This window comes from Scyliorhinus torazame, chromosome 6, assembly GCF_047496885.1.
Source record: "Scyliorhinus torazame isolate Kashiwa2021f chromosome 6, sScyTor2.1, whole genome shotgun sequence".
Taxonomy (NCBI): Eukaryota; Metazoa; Chordata; class Chondrichthyes; order Carcharhiniformes; family Scyliorhinidae; genus Scyliorhinus; species Scyliorhinus torazame.
The window spans coordinates 264,865,382-264,887,426 of record NC_092712.1 but is presented as its reverse complement, the minus strand read 5'-3'; the positions used below and the strand labels follow the sequence as shown (position 1 = coordinate 264,887,426).

Below are 22,045 nucleotides of genomic sequence, written 5' to 3'. Positions count from 1 at the left end.
TCCTCGGAAACCCTCCATGCTAACATTTGATTTCCTGTCCTGAATGTAGGAATACACAGAGGTCCCTGTACCTGGAGTGAAGTAGCTTCAGCAATTCTGTAGCTATAATTAATACGTTTGTTGTGGGCGGTATGGTGGCATAGTGGTTAGCACTGGTGCCTCATGGCGCCGAGGACCCGGATTCGATCCCGGCCCCAGGTCATTGACTTGTACTATTACTGGGCAGGGAAAGGGAAGGTGGTGCGGGGCGAGAGTAGGAAGGCGGAGCTTTATGGGCGAGGATGAAGGTGGGCTCTTGTAGGGGGTCGGGATTAAAGGCACTGTCAACAGCACCTTTTCCGTTGGCCCCAGGGAAGTATTCGGGAAGTCCTGTGGTGGTTGTCACGTTGTAGGTTTAAAGGCAATTTCAGCAGTATTTTGGGTTGGGATCGGGATCGATGCCGATCCAGGGGAAATCATGGATTTGAGCTGCGGAGGATGGATGCGAGGTTTTGGGGATGGGAAGAGAGAGGGGTAAAGGAGATGAGGATTTGTTTTTGGAAGGGGGGGGGTTTGCAAGCTTGGAGGAGCTGAGGGGAAAGTTTGGGTTTCCGAATGAGCAGCATTTTCGGTATATGCAGATGCGGAACTTTGATAGAATGGTCTTTCTGACCTTTCCGATAAGGCCTGCCTCCTCATTGTTGGAGGAGGTGCTGTCAGTTGTGGGGTTGGAGGGTTGGCTCATCTCGGCGATTTCTGGGAGGATTTTGGAGGAGGATAAGGTATCTATGGAGGGGGTTAAGGCCAAGTGGGAGGAGGAGTTGGGAATGGCACTGGAGGAAGGACTGTGGTGTCAGGTGCTGCGGAGGGTGAATGCTTCAACCCCGTGCGTTAGGCTGGGGTTGACAGTTGAAGGTGGTCCACAGGGTGCATTTGACAAGGTCAAGGATGAGGGGGTGGAGGATACTTGCCAAAAGTGTGGGAGGGGCGCAGCTAATCATGTGCACATGTTCTGGTCCTGCCTGAAGTTGGAGAAATTTTGAGGGTCGTTTCTCAGCACCTTGTCGGCGATCCTGCACGTGGATTTGGAGCCGCGTCCCCTGGGGGCCATATTCGAGGTGTCGGACCTACCGGAATTGCAGACTGGAGCGGTGGCAGATGTTAGCCTTCACCTCTTTGATCGCTGGCAGGCGGGTTTTGTTGTGGTGGAGGTCAGCTACTCCACTCTGTGCCTCGGCGTGGCCGGGGGGGGGGGATCTAATGCTGTTCCGGGGGGGTGGGGGGCAAATGAGGGGTTCCACAAGAGGTGGGTTTGTTTATTTTGCATTTTGGAGAGCTATTTACCATCAACTGTTGTGGGTTGGTGCGGGGTTTATTGTATTTGGGGGGTGTAATGTTTTTGTTTTGTTTTGTAAAATGTTAAAATATTAAAGATTTGAATAAAAATACTTTTCAAAAACAAAAATCAAAATCAGCCAAAACATTCTCCTGTACATTTCCTGTGAGGAACCTGCACAGTGACTTCAGAATGTATATGCACATACTATATTTTTTCCTGCAATAAAAAAGCTCCTATAGATTCTGAAATACTCGAGGAAGAAATTCAGAATCTGGAGATCACAAAAACCATCTTCATCTCTGACTTTCCCAGCATCTTAAAAGTTAGAATTGGTGATGTTCACTGATGATTGCTCAATTTTTAAGCACCAATCACAACTCCTCAGACACTGAAGCAGTCCGCGTCCATATGCAGCAAGATCAGGACAACAGTCAAGCTTGAGCTGATAAATGACAAGTAACATCCACTGCACAAAGTGCCAGGCAAGAACATCTCCAACAAGGAGAATCTAACCATCTTGCCATGACAATTAATGGCATTACCATCGCTGAATCTCCCACTATCCCACAGAGTTACCACTGACCAGAAACTGAACTGCACCAGCCATATCAGTATAAAAGCAGGTCAAAGGTTGGGAATTCTGTGGTAGCAACTCATCTCCTGGCTCTCCAAAGACTGTCCACCATCTACAAGGAATAATGGCATACTCTCCACTTGCTTGGATGTGTGCAGCTCCAATAGCACTCAAGAAGCTCACCACCATCCAGCCCACTTGACTGGCACCCCATCCACCAATTTAATCATTCACTCTCTCCACCACTGATGCAAAAGTGGCAGCAGTGTGCCCGTCTACAAGATGCACTGCAGCAACTCTCCAAGGCTCTTTCCAAACCCACAACCTCTACCATCTAGAATAATAAGAGTAACAGAACACTACCACCTCCAAGTTCCCCTCCAAGTCACTCATCATCCTGACTTGGAAATATATCGCCGTTCCTTCATTGTTGCTGGTCAAAATCCTGGCACTCCCGCCCTAATAGCACAGTGGGTGCACCTACACTTCAGGGATTGCAGGTGTTCAAGAAGACAGCTCACACTACTTTCTCAAGGGGCAATTAGAAATGGGCAGTAATTGCTGTCATAGCCAGTGATGCCCATATCCTGTGAATGAATACATTTTTAAAAATCTCTCTCCAACCTCAGATGATGTGATCAGTTGCTAGCACTGGTAGCAATGGGAGAAAAGGAACAGATAGTATGAAGTGGCCTGCCCATATCGATATGTAGAGGTTGAAAATACAAGAATTAAAATGTTTTTTTCCCCCAAATGGATTGTACTTTGGAGATGAATGAGCAACTTGTTCGGATCATTCTTTACAGTTACTTCAATCCTGAGCTTCAAAATTATTTTTAAAATTTGGCATTTGGCTTTCTTGAAGACCCAGATGAGCTTACCCAGTTAGCAGCCAAGTCTTACAGATCAGAGCCCCAGTTTGTCCTGAGTTGGCTGGTTTTAGTCAGAGTTAGTGGGCATGCCGCAGTTGGTCTCAGATGACTCAAGTTGGGCAGCAAGAAATCAGCCATAATTCCCGTTCTAGATCACTAGCCAATGAACCTGACCTAATGTTTGAACGTGTTGAGGTTGAGTGAGGAATAGATGCCACGCCTTTCACTCTTCTTCTGCACTTGAATATTTTCTTGATATGTATCTTCAAGAGTCACACATGGATACAACCACAGGGGCAAAGCTTGCCGAGTTGGCATGGAACCATAACCCAGCAAGGAATCAATTAATTAAGGTTTGTTTTTGTTAAGTAACAATATCAATGGATATGTAGCGAAGGCAGGTACATAGAGCTAAGGTATAGATTAGCCATGATCTAGTTGTCTGGTGGAGCAGGTTTAAGGGTCTACTCCTGGTCCTATAAGAGGAATGAAAATCAGCAAGTAATGAACAAATTTTAGCAAATCATCACAATCTGAGCAAAATTAGAAACTTAAGGATCAGATCAATTAACGTGAGCACGTGACTGTGACTCCAAGAAGTGACCAACCAGTACTTTAGCCTCTTCTGAGCAAGGAATTGTGTACGGTCACTGAAGCCTTCATTAAATGTTACCCATTCTCTTTACATTCTCAAAGGTGAAATGTTCCAAGGCTAAAGAAGACAAAAGGTTTATACACAAAAGGAAAGGCGTGGAATGTGTAGACCAAAGTGGCAGCAAATTAAACAGCCCTATTCCCAAACTGATTAAACATATCGTTCAGTGAGTTCATCAATCAGCTTGAATTAATATATTCAGGAAATACAGCACACAGTGGTGATCACAAAGAAAAATGAATGAAATGAAGGCTTTATTATGTCACACAAATGCTAGTGGTAAGGTTTGTGGTTGACAGAACACCATGGTGGAGTCTGAAATTTTTTGTTCAACCAAAAATCAAATAAAGCCATCATCACCACAGTAGGAACTAACGTCAAGAGTAAAGCTTTTGTAACTGTAGCATCCCTATCCCTGCTTCTTTTGGAATCTTAGATTTAACACAAAATAAACTTATTTTCTTTAATCATACCAAATGTTTTTTTAAAATGCTAATTTTATCCAAATTCAACAGACGTCTTGGAATTCTCAGCACTTCGAGGACCTGGGGTGGAGGGTGCTGCATGCAACAGTCCCATACAGTGGTACACGGGCTCCTAATTCCTTTTCTGTGGCCTTGTGGAGTCCGCGGGCCTTGCGTATGCAAGTTGTTTTAGGCTGCATCCTTTTTTTGAAAAATCCTTTATTACACTTTTGTTTGCACTTCAGCTCCACACCCCTGATCTATGGGCATCCAGCGTGGCGAGGGGCAGGAAGGGAGGAGGACTTCTCATGGACCTGCTTCTGGGCCTGGCCAAACTCGCCATAAACAGGTCCAGGCAACGGGTGACCGAGGGGCTCACCCAACCCGATTGTCTGCTTCTCTACTGCAGGTACAATTTGCACCTGGTGTCCCTGGAGAGGGAGCTTGCCGTGTCCTTGGGCACCATTGAGGCCCTCTGTGTCCGGTGAGGTCTGGGGTGCTTTAATCGACCCTTTTAATCACATTTTAGTTTGAAGTTTTTAAGTTTGACTTGCTCTTTGTTTTTGTTTAAGGTCGTGCCCCTTTAGGGGGTTGTCCCTTTTAGTTTGGTCTTCAGTTTATTTTATTTAACTTAATTGTTTTCATCAAAATAGTTGGAATCCTCAACACATAAACACAACAGGTTGCTTGATTCTGAAAACAGACGTGAGACAGGGAATGAGATACTACAGCTTTCAGTTACAAGATCTGCCTCCAAGCATAAAAATGGCACCAGCAAATTTATAGCAATCCAATAACAAAAATGTGTTCACAGTCCTTGCCACACATGAACAGATGGTATATAATCCAGTTTCACTGTCTTTGCTAAACTGGACTCCTTCATTGCACTGAATCAAAAGCAACAACCTAAATGCCTTAAAGTCATTGTACAGTCACCCAGATTGGTTTGTTCCAGACTTGCTGTCTGTTGGATGACCAAGATGCAAGTCGAAAGTCAATAGTCATGGAAGGTGTATCATTTTTGAGAGAGAATTAACAGTTTTTAATATCCAAAGACAGCTATATGCTTCTTCAGCATATACGCTCATATTTTCTGGTTTGTACTTTGCATCCATGCTACACGAGCGCAACCCATACCTTTACTAGGTTTTCAAAGTGAAAATCTACTAGCCCAAATCTAGTAACACAATTAGGTACTATAGGTAAGAGCTCCGTAATTTTTATTCCATATATGTACTTGTTATGAGTTTGTATGGATGTCTTTAAATAAATTGTATATTTGCTGGTGCCAACTTCACCCACCACCACTCCAGGAAGGCAAAAATTCTGACCAGTTATTGGCTGTGATTTCTTGCGCTCAATCTCGCTTGCATCATTCATTGCACCAGTTGATGATTGCCTCAGTGTTCTTTTGACACGTGCTCCATTTTTTGCCATTTCAGAATCATGTTCTGTGTCAGCTCTACTATCAAGTCCAAATAGCTCTACCAGGGAAAAAGGGCACTTTTAATCTTTACTTCATACACACATTCAACGCATAATGGAGCAGCACAAAACAAACCCGAAGAAGGTATTCATTGACCTTTGGCTCACTAAGTCTTCTTGCATGTCCAGAAGTTCTCCATTTAAGAAAGTATAACGGTGAATTGTCAGCTTCTTGGTTTGAATTTTGAACATAAATTTAAATGCACAGAATTAGATTTTACTCTAGCATTCTGAAAATGTATCTTTCCGGTTTGCCACCTGTAATACAATTAAGCTTTCCGTCTCAATGAGAAATATACAACTGCCTTGCTTCTGGACATCAGTGTTCATTGATGACATCAAACAACTTTTTCTCATCTCACTACTTAAATATTGTTCCAAAACTTTAAAACAATGTAGGGACATTTGTGTAGAAAACTGACACGTATGAATTAGAATGTTTTGACATTTATTTAATGCATTAGACTTTGCTGATGCAAAGTAGGTTTTTAGTGATCACAAAAGGTCCTAGTGCAGAAATGATGGGCTTCATTACTGACTTTGTGGCTTTTATAAATTGAATCCTGCTTCAGCTTATGGAGACAAACAAATGGGAATGCACGATGAAAGACACATAGTGACTATTCTAATTGCATGTTCCAAGTATGTAAAAGGCATGCAAGGTGGTTACACATTGTAGTGATTCGCACAATTGCAATCGCGAAAAAGGTATGCATGATTGACAAGGATAGAATTAAACATAAATGCAAGAAAGCTTCATTTGTATATTAAACCTTTTTATAAAAGTCTTGCTATTGTATGCCACTAGATTACAACTCTTCAAGCCACCAAGTAGTAGAACCCTACCAATCTCCAATCAGTACCAGATAAAACAGGCTAGTGTATTTTTGATAAATTGCAGAAGTATGCTTTTTTTAAAAAAGTTCTCTTTACATAAATCTGTCTTAACATTCATAAACTCAGAAAGCTGAGAGTTCTTCTCCCAATATAGTGGTAGAATATCCGGCCTGGTTCGTTTGGAATACTGGTATGGTGATAGACCCGCTCAGAGAGGTTGAAGAGGTAACGGTCTGCTGTATTGCTCAATTGCACTTCAGTGGAGCATCCAAAGCTGTCCTCCCTCCCCTCTAACTTCAGAATTTCCACAAGTCTCCCTTGCCTTCCATTAAGTAGTGTCAGCCTACCTTCATGTGAAGATGACCAGCTGCTGGGCCCACTGAAAGGAGGACTGCTTTGTCCATCTTTATCCGATGGCATTCGCCTTAGCACAGGTGGGACCAGAGCAATTTTGGGGGAAGTGTGACCGGATGATGATTCTGGGCTTTCGTCTATAAAAAGAGTAAAAAAAGGCATCACTTTTGTTAATGTTGCTTTTCCCTAAACAAGTAGCAGTGTTTTGAGACAAACTATCATTGTATATCTAGTGATCTTAATGAACTCTTTTCAACAGGTTATGGGTCAAATTTATAAAGGGTTTAAATAGTTACTTTTGTCCCCTCGGAGTAGCACAAATCCTAATCAGAATGTTACTAAAACATCATATTTTCATTAAGATGAAACTGAACATCAATACTAATTGATGAAGTATGGATGCTTTTGTTTTAAGCTATCGAACTGGATTAACAAACATCACATACTTCTGGATAAGTATGAATGTAAATGTAAAATATATACAGATTTAAATAATGAGTTTTTAAAGCGCTTAAGTATCACTCTGATGGAGACCAATTACTGTATAAGTAATCCATCAAATCTAGTATGTTCTTTGTCGTAGCCACAAAGAGAAAGAATCAGAGGTGACACACATTGACTTTGTATAACATAGGGCAAGAGGTTTATTTACAAGATGCTGCTCAAACTGGGTACAAAGGTGAACGCCACAAAGCCCGCGAAATGCTCCAATTATGTCATTGCAGAACATGTGACATCACACCAGCCAATGGTGTTAATCTGATACATAAGACCCCTCCCTCTTTACTCCTTTAGTGTCCCCGGAATTTTTGCTTAATCAAACACTATCACAGATCCAACATATTATGCCATAACTGACATTGTTATGTCATGGATGCATACGTACATTAGTAAGAGACTCCCTTGGGTGGACGTCAGTCTCGTGTTTGCTGAACACTACGTTCAAGAACTTGGCTCTTTGGGGTGCTATGGGTGTCTACCTGTACACTGGTCAGTGCTACATGTGGTGAAACCAACTCAGGAATTGTCTCTGGTCGTGTGGATAACCCTGTCGTAACAGATTCTGTAATGTTGGCAGTTGTAGTTCTCAAGTCTGACATGTCGCTGTCAATAATAATAATAATAATAATAATAATAATAATAATAATAATAATAATAATAATAATAATCGCTTATTGTCACAAGTAGGCTTCAATGAAGTTACTGTGAAAAGCCCCTAGTCGCCACATTCCGGCGGCTGTTCGGGGAGGCCAGTACGGGAACTGAACCCGCGCTGCTGGCCTTGTTCTGCATAACAAGCCAGCTGTTTAGCCCACTGTGCTAAACCAGCCCCATACTCTCTGTGGTGTAGATATCTGGTACAGATTCTGTACATTTGCTACGTGCAGACAATAATTGGTCAGCAAGGCTATGCCAAATTCGTTTATCATCAATTTGCACAGGATATGAAATCGGACCCGTTTTGGCTATACAATTGCTGGAGTTCATTTTCCGCCCGAGATGTAGTTTCTCGCAAGAATACGTTCCCCCTGGTCAAAGACTCTGCTTTGGAATGTTGTTCCCTTCCAGCCACTTGCGCCTGATGATGTTGCCTGACTATCTCTGAAGTTGAATGAAGAGTCGAAAGGTCGAATGTGTGTAGTTTCCTTTTGAACATCAGTATAGCTGGTGAGCTTTGTGTTGTGGAATGTGCAGTGTGTCTGTATGTCATTAGAAAGTTATTGACACGTTTAGGTGAGAGCCTTTATCCCTCGAACCTTCATTGGGTGCTTGAGCGATTGTACAAAACGTTCAGCTAAGCCGTTGGTAGCTGGATGGGAGGAGACAGATTTGATATGGCAGATGGCACACCCCTTCAGGTAATCTTCGACATCAACAGATGTGAACTGCGTACCATTATTGTTCACGAGTTGTTCCGATGGCCCGAATCTTGCAAATACCTCACCAAGCCGTTTGATGGTCTGTTTGCTAGTTGTCGATTTCATGATAGCAACCTCCGGCCACTTTGAATGTGCATCAACCTTGACCAAAAATGACTGGTCCTGCATAATCAACATGAATTCTTTGCCATGACCTGGTCGGCCATTCCCATGGATGTAAAGGTTGTAGTGGAGCTACATTTCGGAATCTCCAGCTGTTTCAGGATTCTACTCTATAGACAGGGCAGAATGAATACTCTAATACCCCACAACAATACTCCATTTTGTACTATCAACTCAAGATGGCTGGTAAGATAGGGCTTAAGGTCTGTATTTTTTCTGGCTCGGTGTTAGTGTCTTTTTGAATCATGTCCGATACCTTCCCATCCACGGATGTGTTGGGTTAAATTTTGCACCTGAGAAGACGTTACTGGGACATTTTCCACATAAAAAAGATAGAATATATTGTTGAAGTGTTCATCAGATTTGTGCTCATATTTTTGGACTTGCAGTGGCAGTCTAGACAAAGCGTCCGTGTGCTGTTCAGACCTACTATATTTACATAATTGTGCGCTGACAAGATTAACATCCAACATTACAATCGACTAGCCGCGAGAGAAGGTATCCCCGTTTATGGCCCAAAAATTATTAAGGTCAATCGAATAAATCGACAGACAAATAAATAATGGTGGAACCTTTAAATACCAAAAATAATGCTGAGAACCTCTTTCTCAAGTTCAGCATAGTTGGACTCAGTGCAAGTCAACATCTTGGAAGCAAATACTATTGGTCACTCTTCGCTTGAAGGCATTATGTACGAGACAACTGCTCTAATTCCATAGGATGATGCATGCAAGCTGCAGCCTCCGTTTTGGGTTATACTGGATCAATAACTCTGATTCCTGTAATATTTTTTGGTAGTTTGGTAAGCATCCTCACAATCTTACATCACGAGCCAAACTTGCTTATTACAAAGTAACGCATGTAAAGGCTTCAGCCCTGTTGCTAAGTGCGCTACAAACTTTCCATAGTAATTCAATAATCCTAGAAACGACCTTAACTGAGTTATATTCATAGAATTTACAGTGCAGAAGGAGGCCATTCGGCCCATCGAGTCTGCACCGGCTCTTGGAAAGAGCACCCTACCCAAGATCAACACCGCCACCCTATTCCCATAACCCAGTAACCCCACCCAACACGAAGGGCAATTTTGGACACTAAGGGCAATTTATCATGGCCAATCCACCTAACCTGCACATCTTTGGACTGTGGGAGGAAACCGGAGCACCCGGAGGAAACCCACGCACACACGGGGAGGATGTGCAGACTCCGCACAGACAGTGACCCAAGCTGGAATCGAACCTGGGACCCTGGAGCTGTGAAGCAATTGTGCTATCCACAAGGCTACCGTGCTGCCCCAAATGTTCTGCTGCTGTGGAGCATCCAGGATCTCTGGCTTCTTTGAAGTTCTTTTTGAAGACAGTCTTCGTCGATGACGTGTCCAAGATAGCGAACAGAAGATTTTAAAAAATTCGCTCTTCTCTCTCTTGTCCCTGAGATTATGTAGTTGCAGCCTTGCAAGAGTAGCTTGTAGATTCTTTACACGCTCTATATAGTTCACACCTGTAATCAAAATACGTCCAGGTAGCATTGCACACCCGATAGCCCACTCATGATTTAATCCTTAGGTCGTTGGAAGAGAGCCGGTGCTGACATTATCCAGAATGTAAGACTCCGATACCGAAACAGAAAACGAAACAAATACCTTGTGTGTTACTATGGTTAGTAATGGTTGAGATTCAATAGCTACATTCATTTGCACATAGGCTTGGGAGAGATCCCACAGCAGGGGCCCCTGGGCACAAGATCCCTACCGGGAACAGTGCCGGGACTGGGCTCAGGTATCCCCCTCTCCCCGATCCACACACCCACCCTCTGGTTGAGGGGATGTCTCCAGTGTTGAACCCCAGCTCTTGGGTGTTTGATTGTTAGCTGCTGCCTCTGCAGTGTTGAAGCCTCCACTCTTTGGGCAAAGTGTCCAGTTCTCACGGTCTGATTGTGGTGCTATGCAGTCACCTGCTAGCGGCATGGCATGTCTACCCACGGAAATCCACTTGGAGGCTGTGAAGTGCTCACATAACTAACATTGCCAATTCCCTGTTAGCGATAACCTTCAGCTTTGCGGCCAGAGGCCGTCACGGTCAGTGGGAGTTAAAGTGACCCTCACCGTATCACCACAGACAGGGCTCTGTCCTAGGGGTGTTCAATGGAACGGACGGGCAGAAATTGTCGTTGCCACCAGTATAGAGATACACGATCCGGGGTGGGGGGCTATAAAGTTTGTTTTAATATACCATATCCCTATTTCTTGTGAGATCAGAGTCTTTCAAAATTAAAATAAAATATTGGGGTTTCTCTCCAGTATCCTAGCCACTGTTGGGGTCTGGTCAAATTCCTAATCCCCCACTTTAACTTGCCCCCAACCCTCTACACACACATATAAGACAGACAAACACCGAGGGGTGAAAATAATAAGAAAAATCATCAAATCCATTACAGAAACCACAGGCCTGCCACATGGGAGACCAGAAATCAGAGACTGAATGAATTGTGAGCTGTAAAAGTGCACTATCTCTGTGTCTGTGTGCATGTTTGAAACCAAGACCAGAATTCTCCGACCCATCACACAGCGAGGCCGGCGGGCCACTGAAATTCCCTTTCACATCGGTGGGACCAGAAGATCCAGCCGGTGTAGAGGGCTGGAAAATTCCGTCTGAAGTGTGTGATACTGCATTCATTCTGGTTAGACATGGGAGAATAAATATGCTTCTTTATTTTCAAACCACAAAAGTTTCCTGCTGAACTATTTAGCTGGAACACAGACACCAAGGATAAGAAGAGACACACCTCTTTCCATACAAAACATACTGAGAGAGCACATATATCTTTCCGTGGCAATTCCTTCTCATTGTTCCAGAACTGCCCTGTTGCAGTTTGTGTCCTTTCCAATACGAAAATGTAATTGTTTGGAAGCAACTGGATGCAGGACCTACATTTTGGACCTGACCAATGCTGTACAGGTCTAATTAGATTGTCAGGAAGGAGATGAAAATGATTATTTTTGGTCCACCACACATCACCTATTGAACAGGGGGGCCATGCTGTTTTCTGTCCCCTGTTCTCCTCTGTTCTGACCTTATTGCATTATCTAATAACATGGTCGTAGACCTATTCCAGCTTGTGTCCTTTGAGTCGATCAACAGAAGACGAATGATAACAGCCTCTGTAGTTATGCCCATTTTTAGAGATTGAAATCCCATGGCTATTATTTAATTTTTAAGATGACCTTTACTAAAGACACCAAGTAGTTGAGAAATAGTAGGCTGCAATAACTCTCTTTACTTCTTTCAAATGCATTCCATTTGACCAAACCATTTCTTGAACATTCAACTATGGGTTTAAACTAATGTGGCAGGGGGATGGGAACCGATGCAGGAAGTTGGAAGGTAGTAAAACAGGGACAGAAAAAGAAGGCAGTAAGGGGGAAAGTGTAAGGCAGAGAAGCCATAGGTAAAAATCAAAAAGGGCGACAGTACAAGTTACAGTGATTGAGGGGAGCTCAGTGAATAGGCCCAGTAATACTGAAAGGAATAAAACAGGAAGTAAAAACATTAATGGTAAGCAACGCGACAGGTTGTTACATGAAGATATGGGTTCAACGACAAGGAAAATTAGGAGAAAAGTTAAAAGGAAATATAACTTAGGAGAGGTTACTGATCGAGGTGTTAAGATTCAAAACAGAGGTTAAAAAGCCAACATAAGTGTACTTTACCTGAATGCTCGTTGTATTCGGAATAAGGTAAATGAGCTGATGGCGCAAATCATCGTGAATGACTATGATTTGGTGGCCATTACTGAAACATGGTTAAAGGATGGTCACGACTGGAAGTTAAATATCCGAGGGTATCAAACTATTCGGAAGGACAGAGTGGATGGTAAGGGAGGTGGTGTAGCTCCGTTATTTAAGGATGACATGCGGGCAATAGTAAGGGATGACATCGGTGCTATGGAGGATAAGCTTGAATCCATTTGGGTGGAAATCAGGAATAGTAAGGTGAAAAAGTCACTGTTAGGAGTAGTCTATAGGCCACCAAATAGTAACATTATGGTGGGGCAGGCACTAAACAAAGAAATAACTGATGCATGTAGAAATGGTACAGCAGTTATCATGGGGGATTTTAATCTACATGTCTTAGGACTTTAAACTAGCAAGTTGGGGGGGAAGGGAAGTGTAAAGCTATGGACAGTATAATGGTTAATGGAGATCAAGGCAGCAGGTTACGTGACAGGTTATTATGTAGAGATATGGGTTCAAAGACAAGGAAAATTAGGAGAAAGGGTAAGAGAAAAAATAAATTGCAAAAAGTTACTGATCAAGGTGTTAGAATTCATAACAAAGACATAAAAAACTGCATAAGTGTACTTTACCTGAATGCTCGTAGTATACGAAATAAGGCGCAAATCATCGTGAATGACTATGATTTAGTGGCCATTACTGAAACATGGTTAAAAGATGGTCACGGCTGGGAGTTAAATATCCAAGGGTATCAGACTATCCAAAAGGATAGAATGGACGATAAGGGCGGTGGTGTAGCTTTGTTGTTTAAGGATGGCATCTGGGCAATAGTAAGGGATGATATTGGTGCTATGGAGGACAAGGTTGAATCAATTTGGGTGGAAATCAGGAATAGTAAGGCGAAAAGGTCACTGATAGGAGTAGTCTATAGGCCACTAAATAGTAACAGGATGGTAGGGCAGGCAATAAGCAAAGAAATAACGGATGCATGTAGAAATGGTACAGCGGTTATCATGGGAGATTTTAATCTGCATATCGATTGGTTTAACCAGGTTGGTAAAGGCAGCCTTGAGGAGGAGTTTATAGAATGTGCCGGGGATAATTTCCTGGAACAGTATGTAATGGAACCTACAAGGGAACAAGCGGTCCTAGATCTGGTCCTGTGTAATGAGGCAGGATTAATAAATGATCTCATAGTTCGGGATCCTCTTGGAAGGAGCAACCACAATATGGTGGAATTTAAAATACAGTTGGAGAATGACGAGGTAAAATCAAACACTAGTGTTTTGTGCTTAAACAAAGGCGATTACAATGTGATGAGAGAAGAACTAGCTAAGGTAGACTGGGATCAAAGACTTCATGGTGAAGCAGTTGAGGAACAGTGGAGAACCTTCCGAGCGATCTTTGACAGTGTTCAGAAAAGGTTCATAGCGACAAAAAAGAAAGATGGTAGAAAGGGGAAAAATTGACTGTGGATATCTAAGGAGGTGAGGGAGAGTATCAAATTGAAGGAAAAAACATACAAAGTGGCAAAAATTAGTGGGAGACTAGAGGACTGGGAAGTCTTTAGGGGACAACAGAAAGCTACTAAAAAAGCCATAAAGAAGAGTAAGGTAGACTATGAAAGTAAACTGGCTCAGAACATAAAAGCAGATAGTGAAAGCTTCTACAAATATATAAGACAAAAAAGAGTGGCTCAGGTAAATATTGGTCCTTTGGAAGATGAGAAGGGAGATTTAATAATAGGAGACGGGGAAATGGCTGAGGAGCTGAACAGGTTTTTGGGTCAGTCTTCACAGTGGAGGACACAAATAACATGCCAGTGACTGATGGAAATAAGGATATGATAGGTGAGGACCTTGAGATGATTGTAATCACTAAGGAGGCAGTATTGGGCAAGCTAATGGGGCTAAAGGTAGACAAAGCTCCTGGCCCTGATGGGATGCATCCCAGAGTGTTAAAAGAGATGGCTAGGGAAATTGTAAACGCACTAGTGATAATTTATCAAAATTCACTAGACTCTGGGGTGGTCCCAGAGGATTGGAAAGTAGCAAACATGACACCATTGTTTAAAAAAGGAGGTTGGCAGAAAGCGGGTAATTATAGGCCGGTAAGCTTAACTTCGGTTGTAGGGAAAATGCTGGAATCTATCATTAAGGAGGAAATAGCGGGGCACCTGGAGGGAAATTGTCCCATTGGGCAGACGCTGCATGGGTTCACAAAGGGTAGGTCGTGTCTGACTAATTTGGTAGAATCGTTTGAGGACGTTACCAGTGCAGTAGATAACGGGGAGCCAATGGATGTGGTATATCTGGATTTCCAGAAAGTTTTTGACAAGGTGCCACACAAAAGGTTGCTGCATAAACTAAAGATGCATGGCATTGAGGGTAAAGTGGTAGCATGGGTAGAGGATTGGTTAACTAACAGAAAGCAGAGAGTGGGGATAAATGGGTGTTTCTCTGTTTGGTAACCTGTAACTAGTGGGGTCCCTCAAGGATCAGTGTTGGGCCCGCAGTTGTTCACAATTTACATAGACGATTTGGAGTTGGGGACCAAGTGCAATGTGTCAAAGTTTGCAGATGACACTAAGATGAGTGGTAAAGCAAAAAGTGCAGAGGATACCGGAAGTCTGCAGAAGGATTTGGATAGGTTAGGTGAATGGGCTAGGGTCTGGCAGATGGAATTCAATGTTGCCAAGTGTGAGGCTATCCATTTTGGGAGGAATAACAGCAGAATGGATTATTATTTAAACGGTAAGATGTTAAAACATGCTGCTGTGCAGAGGGACCTGGGTGCGCTGGTGCACGAGTCGCAAAAAGTTGGTGTGCAGGTGCAACAGGTGATTAAGAAGGCTAATCGAGTTTTGTCTTTCATTGCTAGAGGGATGGAGTTCAAGACTAGTGAGGTTATGCTGCAATTGTATAGGGTGTTGGTGAGGCCGCATCTGGAGTATTGTGTTCAGTTTTGGTCTCCTTACCTGAGAAAGGACATATTGGCACTGGAGGGAGTGCAGGGGAGATTCACTAGGTTGATCCCAGAGTTGAGGGGATTAGATTATGACGAGAGGTTGAGTAGACTGGGACTGTACTCATTGGAGTTTAGAAGGATGCGGGGAGATCTTATTGAGACATATAAAATTATGAAGGGAATAGATAGGATAGATGCGGGTAGGTTGTTTCCACTGGTCGGGGAAAGCAGAACTAGGGGGCATAGCCTCAAAATAAGGGGAGGTAGATTTAGGACGGAGTGTAGGAGGAACTTCTTCACCCAAAGGGTTGTGAATCTCTGGAATTCCTTGCCCAGTGAAGCAGTTGAGGCTCCTTCTTTAAACGTTTTTAAGAAAAAGATAGATGCCTTTCTAAAGAATAAAGGGATTCGGGGCTATGGTGTACGGGCCGGAGAGTGGAGCTGAGTCCATAAAGATCAGCCATGATCTCATTAAATGGCGGAGCAGGCTCGAGGGGACAGATGGCCTACTCCTGTTCCTAATTCTTATGTTCTTATGTCGATTGGTTTAGCCAGGTCGGTCAAGGCAGCCTTGAGGAGGAGTTTATAGAATGTATCCGCGAAAGTTTCGTGGAACAGTATGTAATCGAACCTACGAGGGAACAAGTGGTCCTAGATCTGGTCCTGTGTAATGAGACAGGGTTGATTCATGATCTCATAGTTACGATCCTCTCAGAAGGAGCGATCACAATATGGTGGAATTTAAAATACAGATGGAGGGTGAGAAGGTAAAATCAAACACTAGTGTTTTGTGCTTAAACAAAGGAGATTACAATGGGATGAGAGACGAACTAGCTAAGGTAGACTGGGAGCAAAGACTTTATGGTGAAACAGTTGAGGAACAGTGGAGAACCTTCCAAGCGATTTTTCAGTGCGCAGCAAAGGTTTATACCAACAAAAAGGAAGGACGGTAGAAAGAGGGAAAATCGACCCTGGATATCTCAGGAAATAAGGGAGAGTATCAAATTGAAGGAAAAAGCATACAAAGTGGCAAAGATTAGTGGGAGACTAGAGGACTGGGAAATATTTAGGGGGCAGCAGAAAGCTATAAAGAGTAAGGTAGATTATGAGAGTGAACTTGCTCAGAATATAAAAACAGATAGTAAATGTTTCTACAAATATATAAAACAAAAAAGAGTGGCTAAGGTAAATATTGGTCCTTTAGAGGATGAGAAGGGAGATTTAATAATGGGAGATGAGGAAATGGTTGAGGAACTGAACAGGTTTTTTGGGTCGACCTTCACAGTGGAAGACACAAATAACATGTCAGTGACTGATAGAAATGAGGCTATGACAGGTGAGGACCTTGAGAGGATTGTTATCACTAAGGAGGTAGTGATGGGCAAGCTAATGGGGCTAAAGGTAGACAAGTCTCCTGGTCCTGATGGAATGCATCCCAGAGTGCTAAAAGAGATGGCTAGGGAAATTGCAAATGCACTAGTGATAATTTACCAAAATTCACTAGACTCTGGGGTGGTCCCGGCGGATTGGAAATTAGCAAACATGACACCACTGTTTAAAAAAGGAGGTAGGCAGAAAGCGGGTAATTATAGGCCAGTGAGCTTAACTTCGGTAGTAGGGAAGATGCTGGAATCTATCATCAAGGAAGAAATAGCGAGGCATCTGGATGGAAATTGTCCCATTGGGCAGACGCAGCATGGGTTCATAAAGGGCAGGTCGTGCCTAACTAATTTAGTGGAATTTTTTGAGGACATTACCAGTGCGGTAGATAAGGGGGAGCCATTGGATGTGGTATATCTGGATTTCCAGAAAGCCTTTGACAAGGTGCCACACAAAAGGTTGCTGCATAAGATAAAGATGCATGGCATTAAGGGTAAAGTCGTAGCATGGATAGAGGATTAGTTAATTAATAGAAAACAAAGAGTGGGGATTAATGGGCATCCAGTTGGCAATCAGTAGCTAGTGGTGTCCCTCAGGGATCAGTGTTGGGCCCACAATTGTTCACAATTTACACAGATGATTTGAAGTTGGGGACCAAGTGCAATGTGTCCAAGTTTGCAGATGACACTAAGATGAGTGGTAAAGCAAAAAGTGCAGAGGATACTGGAAGTCTGCAGAGGAATGTGGATAGGCTAAACAAATGGGCTAGGGTCTGTCAGGTGGAATACAATGTTGACAAATGTGAGGTTATCCATTTTGGTAGGAATAACAGCAAAAGGGATTATTATTAAAATGATAAAATATTAAAACATGCTGCTGTGCAGAGAGACCTGGGTGTGCAAATGCATGAGTCGCAAAAAGTTGGTTTATAGGTGCAACAGGTGATTAAGAAGGCGAATGGAATTTTGTCCTTCATTGCTAGAGGGATGGAGTTTAAGACTAGCGAGGTTATGCTGCAATTGTATAAGGTATTAGTGAGGCCACACCTGGAGTATTGTGTTCAGTTTTGGTCTCCTTACTTGAGAAAGGACGTACTGGCACTGGAGGGTGTGCAGAGGAGATTCACTAGGTTAATCCCAGAGCTGAAGGGGTTGGATTACGAGGAGAGGTTGAGTAGACTGGGACTGTACTCGTTGGAATTTAGAAGGATGAGGAGGGATCTTACAGAAACATAAAATTATGAAGAAAATGGATAAGATAGATGCGGGCAGGTTGTTTCCACTGGCGGATGAAAGCAGAACTAGGGGGCATAGCCTGAAAATAAGGGGAAGTAGATTTAGGAGGAACTTCTTCACCCAAAGGGTTGTGAATCTATGGAATTCCTTGCCCAGTGAAGCAGTAGAGGCTCCTTCATTAAATGTTTTTAAGATAAAGATAGATAGTGTTTTGAAGAATAAAGGGATTAAGGGTTGTGGTGTTCGGGCCGGAAAGTGGAGCTGAGTCCACAAAAGATCATCCATGATCTCATTGAACGTTTTTCACTCCGTCGTAAAACTCGACGGCGTGGACACTCTGCTATGGGATTGGAGAATCCCGCTCCTTCTCTATGGATCCCCAAATCTTTAGTTCACGAAACAGTGACATAACTTCCACTTACCTGTGCTCCAGCTGGGCCTAGGTTTCTGAGGAATACTAGGACGTCCCACATTGCTGGGCTTGAGAATTTGAGGTGGTGTTTTTGGACTGGTAGGAGTGGTCGAGGAACTTTTCGATTTCACTGTTTCAGTCTTTGGTTCAGGTTTTGTAAGTTTCTCTGGTGAAGTCAAGCTGGGATCTCCTTTTTGGGTTTGCTGGCCCTTGACTACCATCATGAAACAAAAACAGGAAAAAAATGTAACTTTAAGAAAGCACTCAAGTTAAATTAAATGGTGGTATATATTAGAAAATGCATGTTTTTTTAAAAAATGAAGCAAAACAAAGGATATGGATTGTGTGGAATCATGCCAATGTCTTAAACAATTTGTGCCTTTTCTGGTCCAGGAATACAATGTGTTCTAAATGCTATAAAAACCCCCACCAGACTCAAAGTTGTCCGGAGGTAAAAATACTCAACAGCAGGTCAGATATTTAGCATCAAAGAGCAACGGTTTTCATGAACACTGCTTCTATGACTCCGCACATAAATGTTAGAATACATCAGAGGCACACAGACTGCACATCTGGAACTTAACAAAATAGCAGGAAATCAAAATATTTAGATCATGAAGAAATGCAGATAGAACTAAGGGAGAGAAATAAAAGAGACAAAATGAGGAAATTTAAAAAAACCTCACCAAAAAACTGCAACATTAACATTCTTCCGAGGGAGTGAGTTTCCACACTTACAAAATTCATCTTTCAGGATCAGTCAGGATGTTCTGCCATAATGATCACTTATTGCACCATTGAAAGCTTACTTGTCTGTAAAATACACCTGCTCTGACCTATTCCGGCATCTTTTGTGCGTGATTAGTGGTTAAGTACTCTACAATTCATGCTATTACAGTATTTCAGTATCCTGTCTATTGACAAGGACTGCAACTGCACACCCTGTGGAAGAGCAGGGTTTATTTGGTACGGACTCTCAGATTTCCACAGTTAACTGCGCATGGGTGACTCCAGATTTTGCTGTCAGATGTACCCTATAATAGTAGGGAATGATGCTAGCCTCACCATTATTAGCCATTATTTTTATCTGCCTCACTAACATTCGTATCTTTCTGCGTGAGGTAAAGACATATGTTGAGCATCACATTATGGGGGTGAGATAGTATGCAAGGTAAACTGTACAAAGTCAGAGACCAGGCTTTTAGGCATCTTCCTCCTCTTTGGGAATTAAAGAGCTGTTAATCAGCTTGTGGGAGAGTACTCCCAACACATCAAAAGGTACAGACCGCTAGCAGCTTGATTTCTCAACACAGTCAGTTTTCAGAAAGGATTGTCAAGGGAAAGAAAATAGTGAGAGTGAAGCTGCAAAGTATAAACAAAATCCTTACTTTAAAAAAAATAAAAAATAAAAATTTTATTCAATTTTAGCAAATTTTCAACAAACCCCCCAGAGAAAAGAAAAGCATAGAACACCCAGATCAACATCGTACACTTATATCACGAATTCCCCCAATGTACAAACCCCCCCATGAAACAAAAATAAACACATACCTGAAACCCCCCCCCTCTCGCCCCCTCCTCCCCCCCTGGGTTGCTGCTGCTGCTGACCACCTCCTAACGTTCAGCTAGAAAGTCGAGGAACGGTTGCCACCGCCTGAAGAACCCTTGCACAGACCCTCGCAAGGCAAACTTTACCCTCTCCAATTTAATGAACCTTGCCATGTTGCTGATCCAGGCTTCTATGCTTGGGCGCTTTGCATCCTTCCACTGTAGCAGAATCCTCCGCCGGGCTACTAGGGACGCAAACACCCGAATACCGGCCTCTTTCGCTTCCTGCACTCCCGACTCGTCCGATACCCCAGATAATGCTAATCCCCAGCTCGGCTTGACCCGGGTATTCACCACCTTAAGACACAGTCCTCGCAAAGCCCCTCCAAAACCCACCCAGCACTGGACACGCCCAGAACATACGGGTGTGGTTTGCTGGGCTCCCCGAGCACCTCACACACCTGTCCTCTATCCCAAAAAACCTACTCAACCTCGTCCCTGTCATATGCGCTCTGTGAAGAACCTTAAATTGTATCAGGCTAAGCCTGGCGCAAGAGGAGGAAGAATTAACCCTACCCAGGGCATCAGCCCACAGACCCTCATCTATCTCTTCCCCAAGCTCCTCCTCCCATTTACCCTTTAGCTCCTCCACCGAGGTCTCCTCCTCTTCCTGCATCTCCTGATAGACCGCCGAGACCTTGCCTTTTCCAACCCACAGCCCCGAGAGCACCCTATCTTGAATCTTACGTGCTGGAATCAGCGGAAATTCCCTCACCTGCCATCTCACGAACGCCCTCACCTGCATGTACTGAAGGCGTTTTGGGGGGTGGGGGGCAAAATTTCTCCTCCAGTGCCCCAAGGCTCGCAAACGTCCCATCTATAAACAGGACCCCATTCTTTTAATTCCTGCCCAATGCCAGCTCACAAACCCCCCATCCATTCTCCCCGGGATGAACCGATGGTTCTCTCGGGTCGGGGACCAAACCGAGGCCTCTACCTCACCCCTGGGGCGCCTCCAGTGCCCCCAAATTTTCAGAGTTACGGCCACCACCGGACTCGTGGTATACCTTGTCGGCGGGAGCGGAAGCTGTGCCGTCACCAGCGCTCTCAGACTCGTGCCCACACAGGACGCCATCTCCAGCCTCTTCCACGCCACCCCCTCCCTCCCATTACCCACTTACATATCATCGCCACATTGGCAGCCCAGTAGTACCCATATAGATTGGGAAGCGCTAGCCCTCCTCTGTCCCTGCTACACTCCAGAAACACCTTTTTTACCCTCGGGGTCTTATTTGCTCACACGAACCCCATGATGCTCCTGCTGACCAGTTTAAAAAAGGCCTTAGGGATCAGGATGGGAAGGCACTGGAACACAAAGAGGAACCTCGGAAGGACCGTCATTTTCACCGACTGCACCCTACCCGCCAACGTCAGTGGCAACATATCCCACTTTTTGAACTCCTCCTCCATCTGCTCCACCAGCTGCGTCAAATTGAGCTTGTGCAGGGCCCCCCAACTCCAAACGCCTGGATCCCCAGATACCGAAAGCTCCTTTCCGTCCTCTTCAGCGGAAGCTCGTCTATCTCCCTTCACTAGTCCCCTGGGTGTATCACAAAGAGCTCACTCTTCCCTACGTTAAGCTTATATCCGTAAAAGTCCCCGAATACCCTGAGGATCCGCATAACCTACGGCATCCCCTCCACTGGGTCCGCCACATACAATAACAGGTCATCGGCATACAGCAACACCCGGTGTTCCTCTCCCCCCCCCCCCGAACCAGTCCCCTCCAGTTCCTGGACTCCCTCAGTGCCATGGCCAAAGGCTCAATTGCCAATGCGAACAACAAGGGGGATGGGGGACACCCCTGCCTCGTCCCCCGGTACAGCCGAAAATATTCCAACCTCCGACGGTTCGTGGCCACACCCGCCACCGGGGCTTCATAAAGTAGCCTAACCCAACTGCTGAACCCCTCCCCGAACCCAAACCTCCTCAGCACTTCCCAAAGATACTCCCACTCCATCCTATCGAAGGCCTTCTCCGCAACCATAGCCGCCACTACTTCCGCTTCCCCCTCCACTGCAGGCATCATAATTACGTTGAGAAGCCTCCGCACATTGGTGAACAAAATCCTTCCTTGTAGAATGAAATGTTACAATAGGAATTAAAGCC

The 22,045-nt window shown here is 43.9% G+C and overlaps 1 protein-coding gene across 3 annotated transcripts in view; it reads right to left on the bottom strand.

The window, feature by feature from the left end:
• The window catches only part of LOC140425404 (F-actin-uncapping protein LRRC16A-like), a 530,177-nt gene that overhangs the window by 5,508 nt on the left and 502,624 nt on the right, over positions 1 to 22,045 (bottom strand). For 2 of the 3 annotated variants that reach the window (XM_072509649.1, XM_072509650.1), the window contains 3 exons: positions 18,339 to 18,542; positions 6,553 to 6,696; positions 5,215 to 5,367 (listed from right to left, as the gene is read on the bottom strand). In XM_072509649.1, coding sequence (XP_072365750.1) covers positions 5,215 to 5,367; positions 6,553 to 6,696; positions 18,339 to 18,542 — 501 coding nt within the window. The remainder of the gene's footprint in view (positions 1 to 5,214; positions 5,368 to 6,552; positions 6,697 to 18,338; positions 18,543 to 22,045) is intronic. The other variant, XM_072509651.1, reaches the window with a different exon arrangement.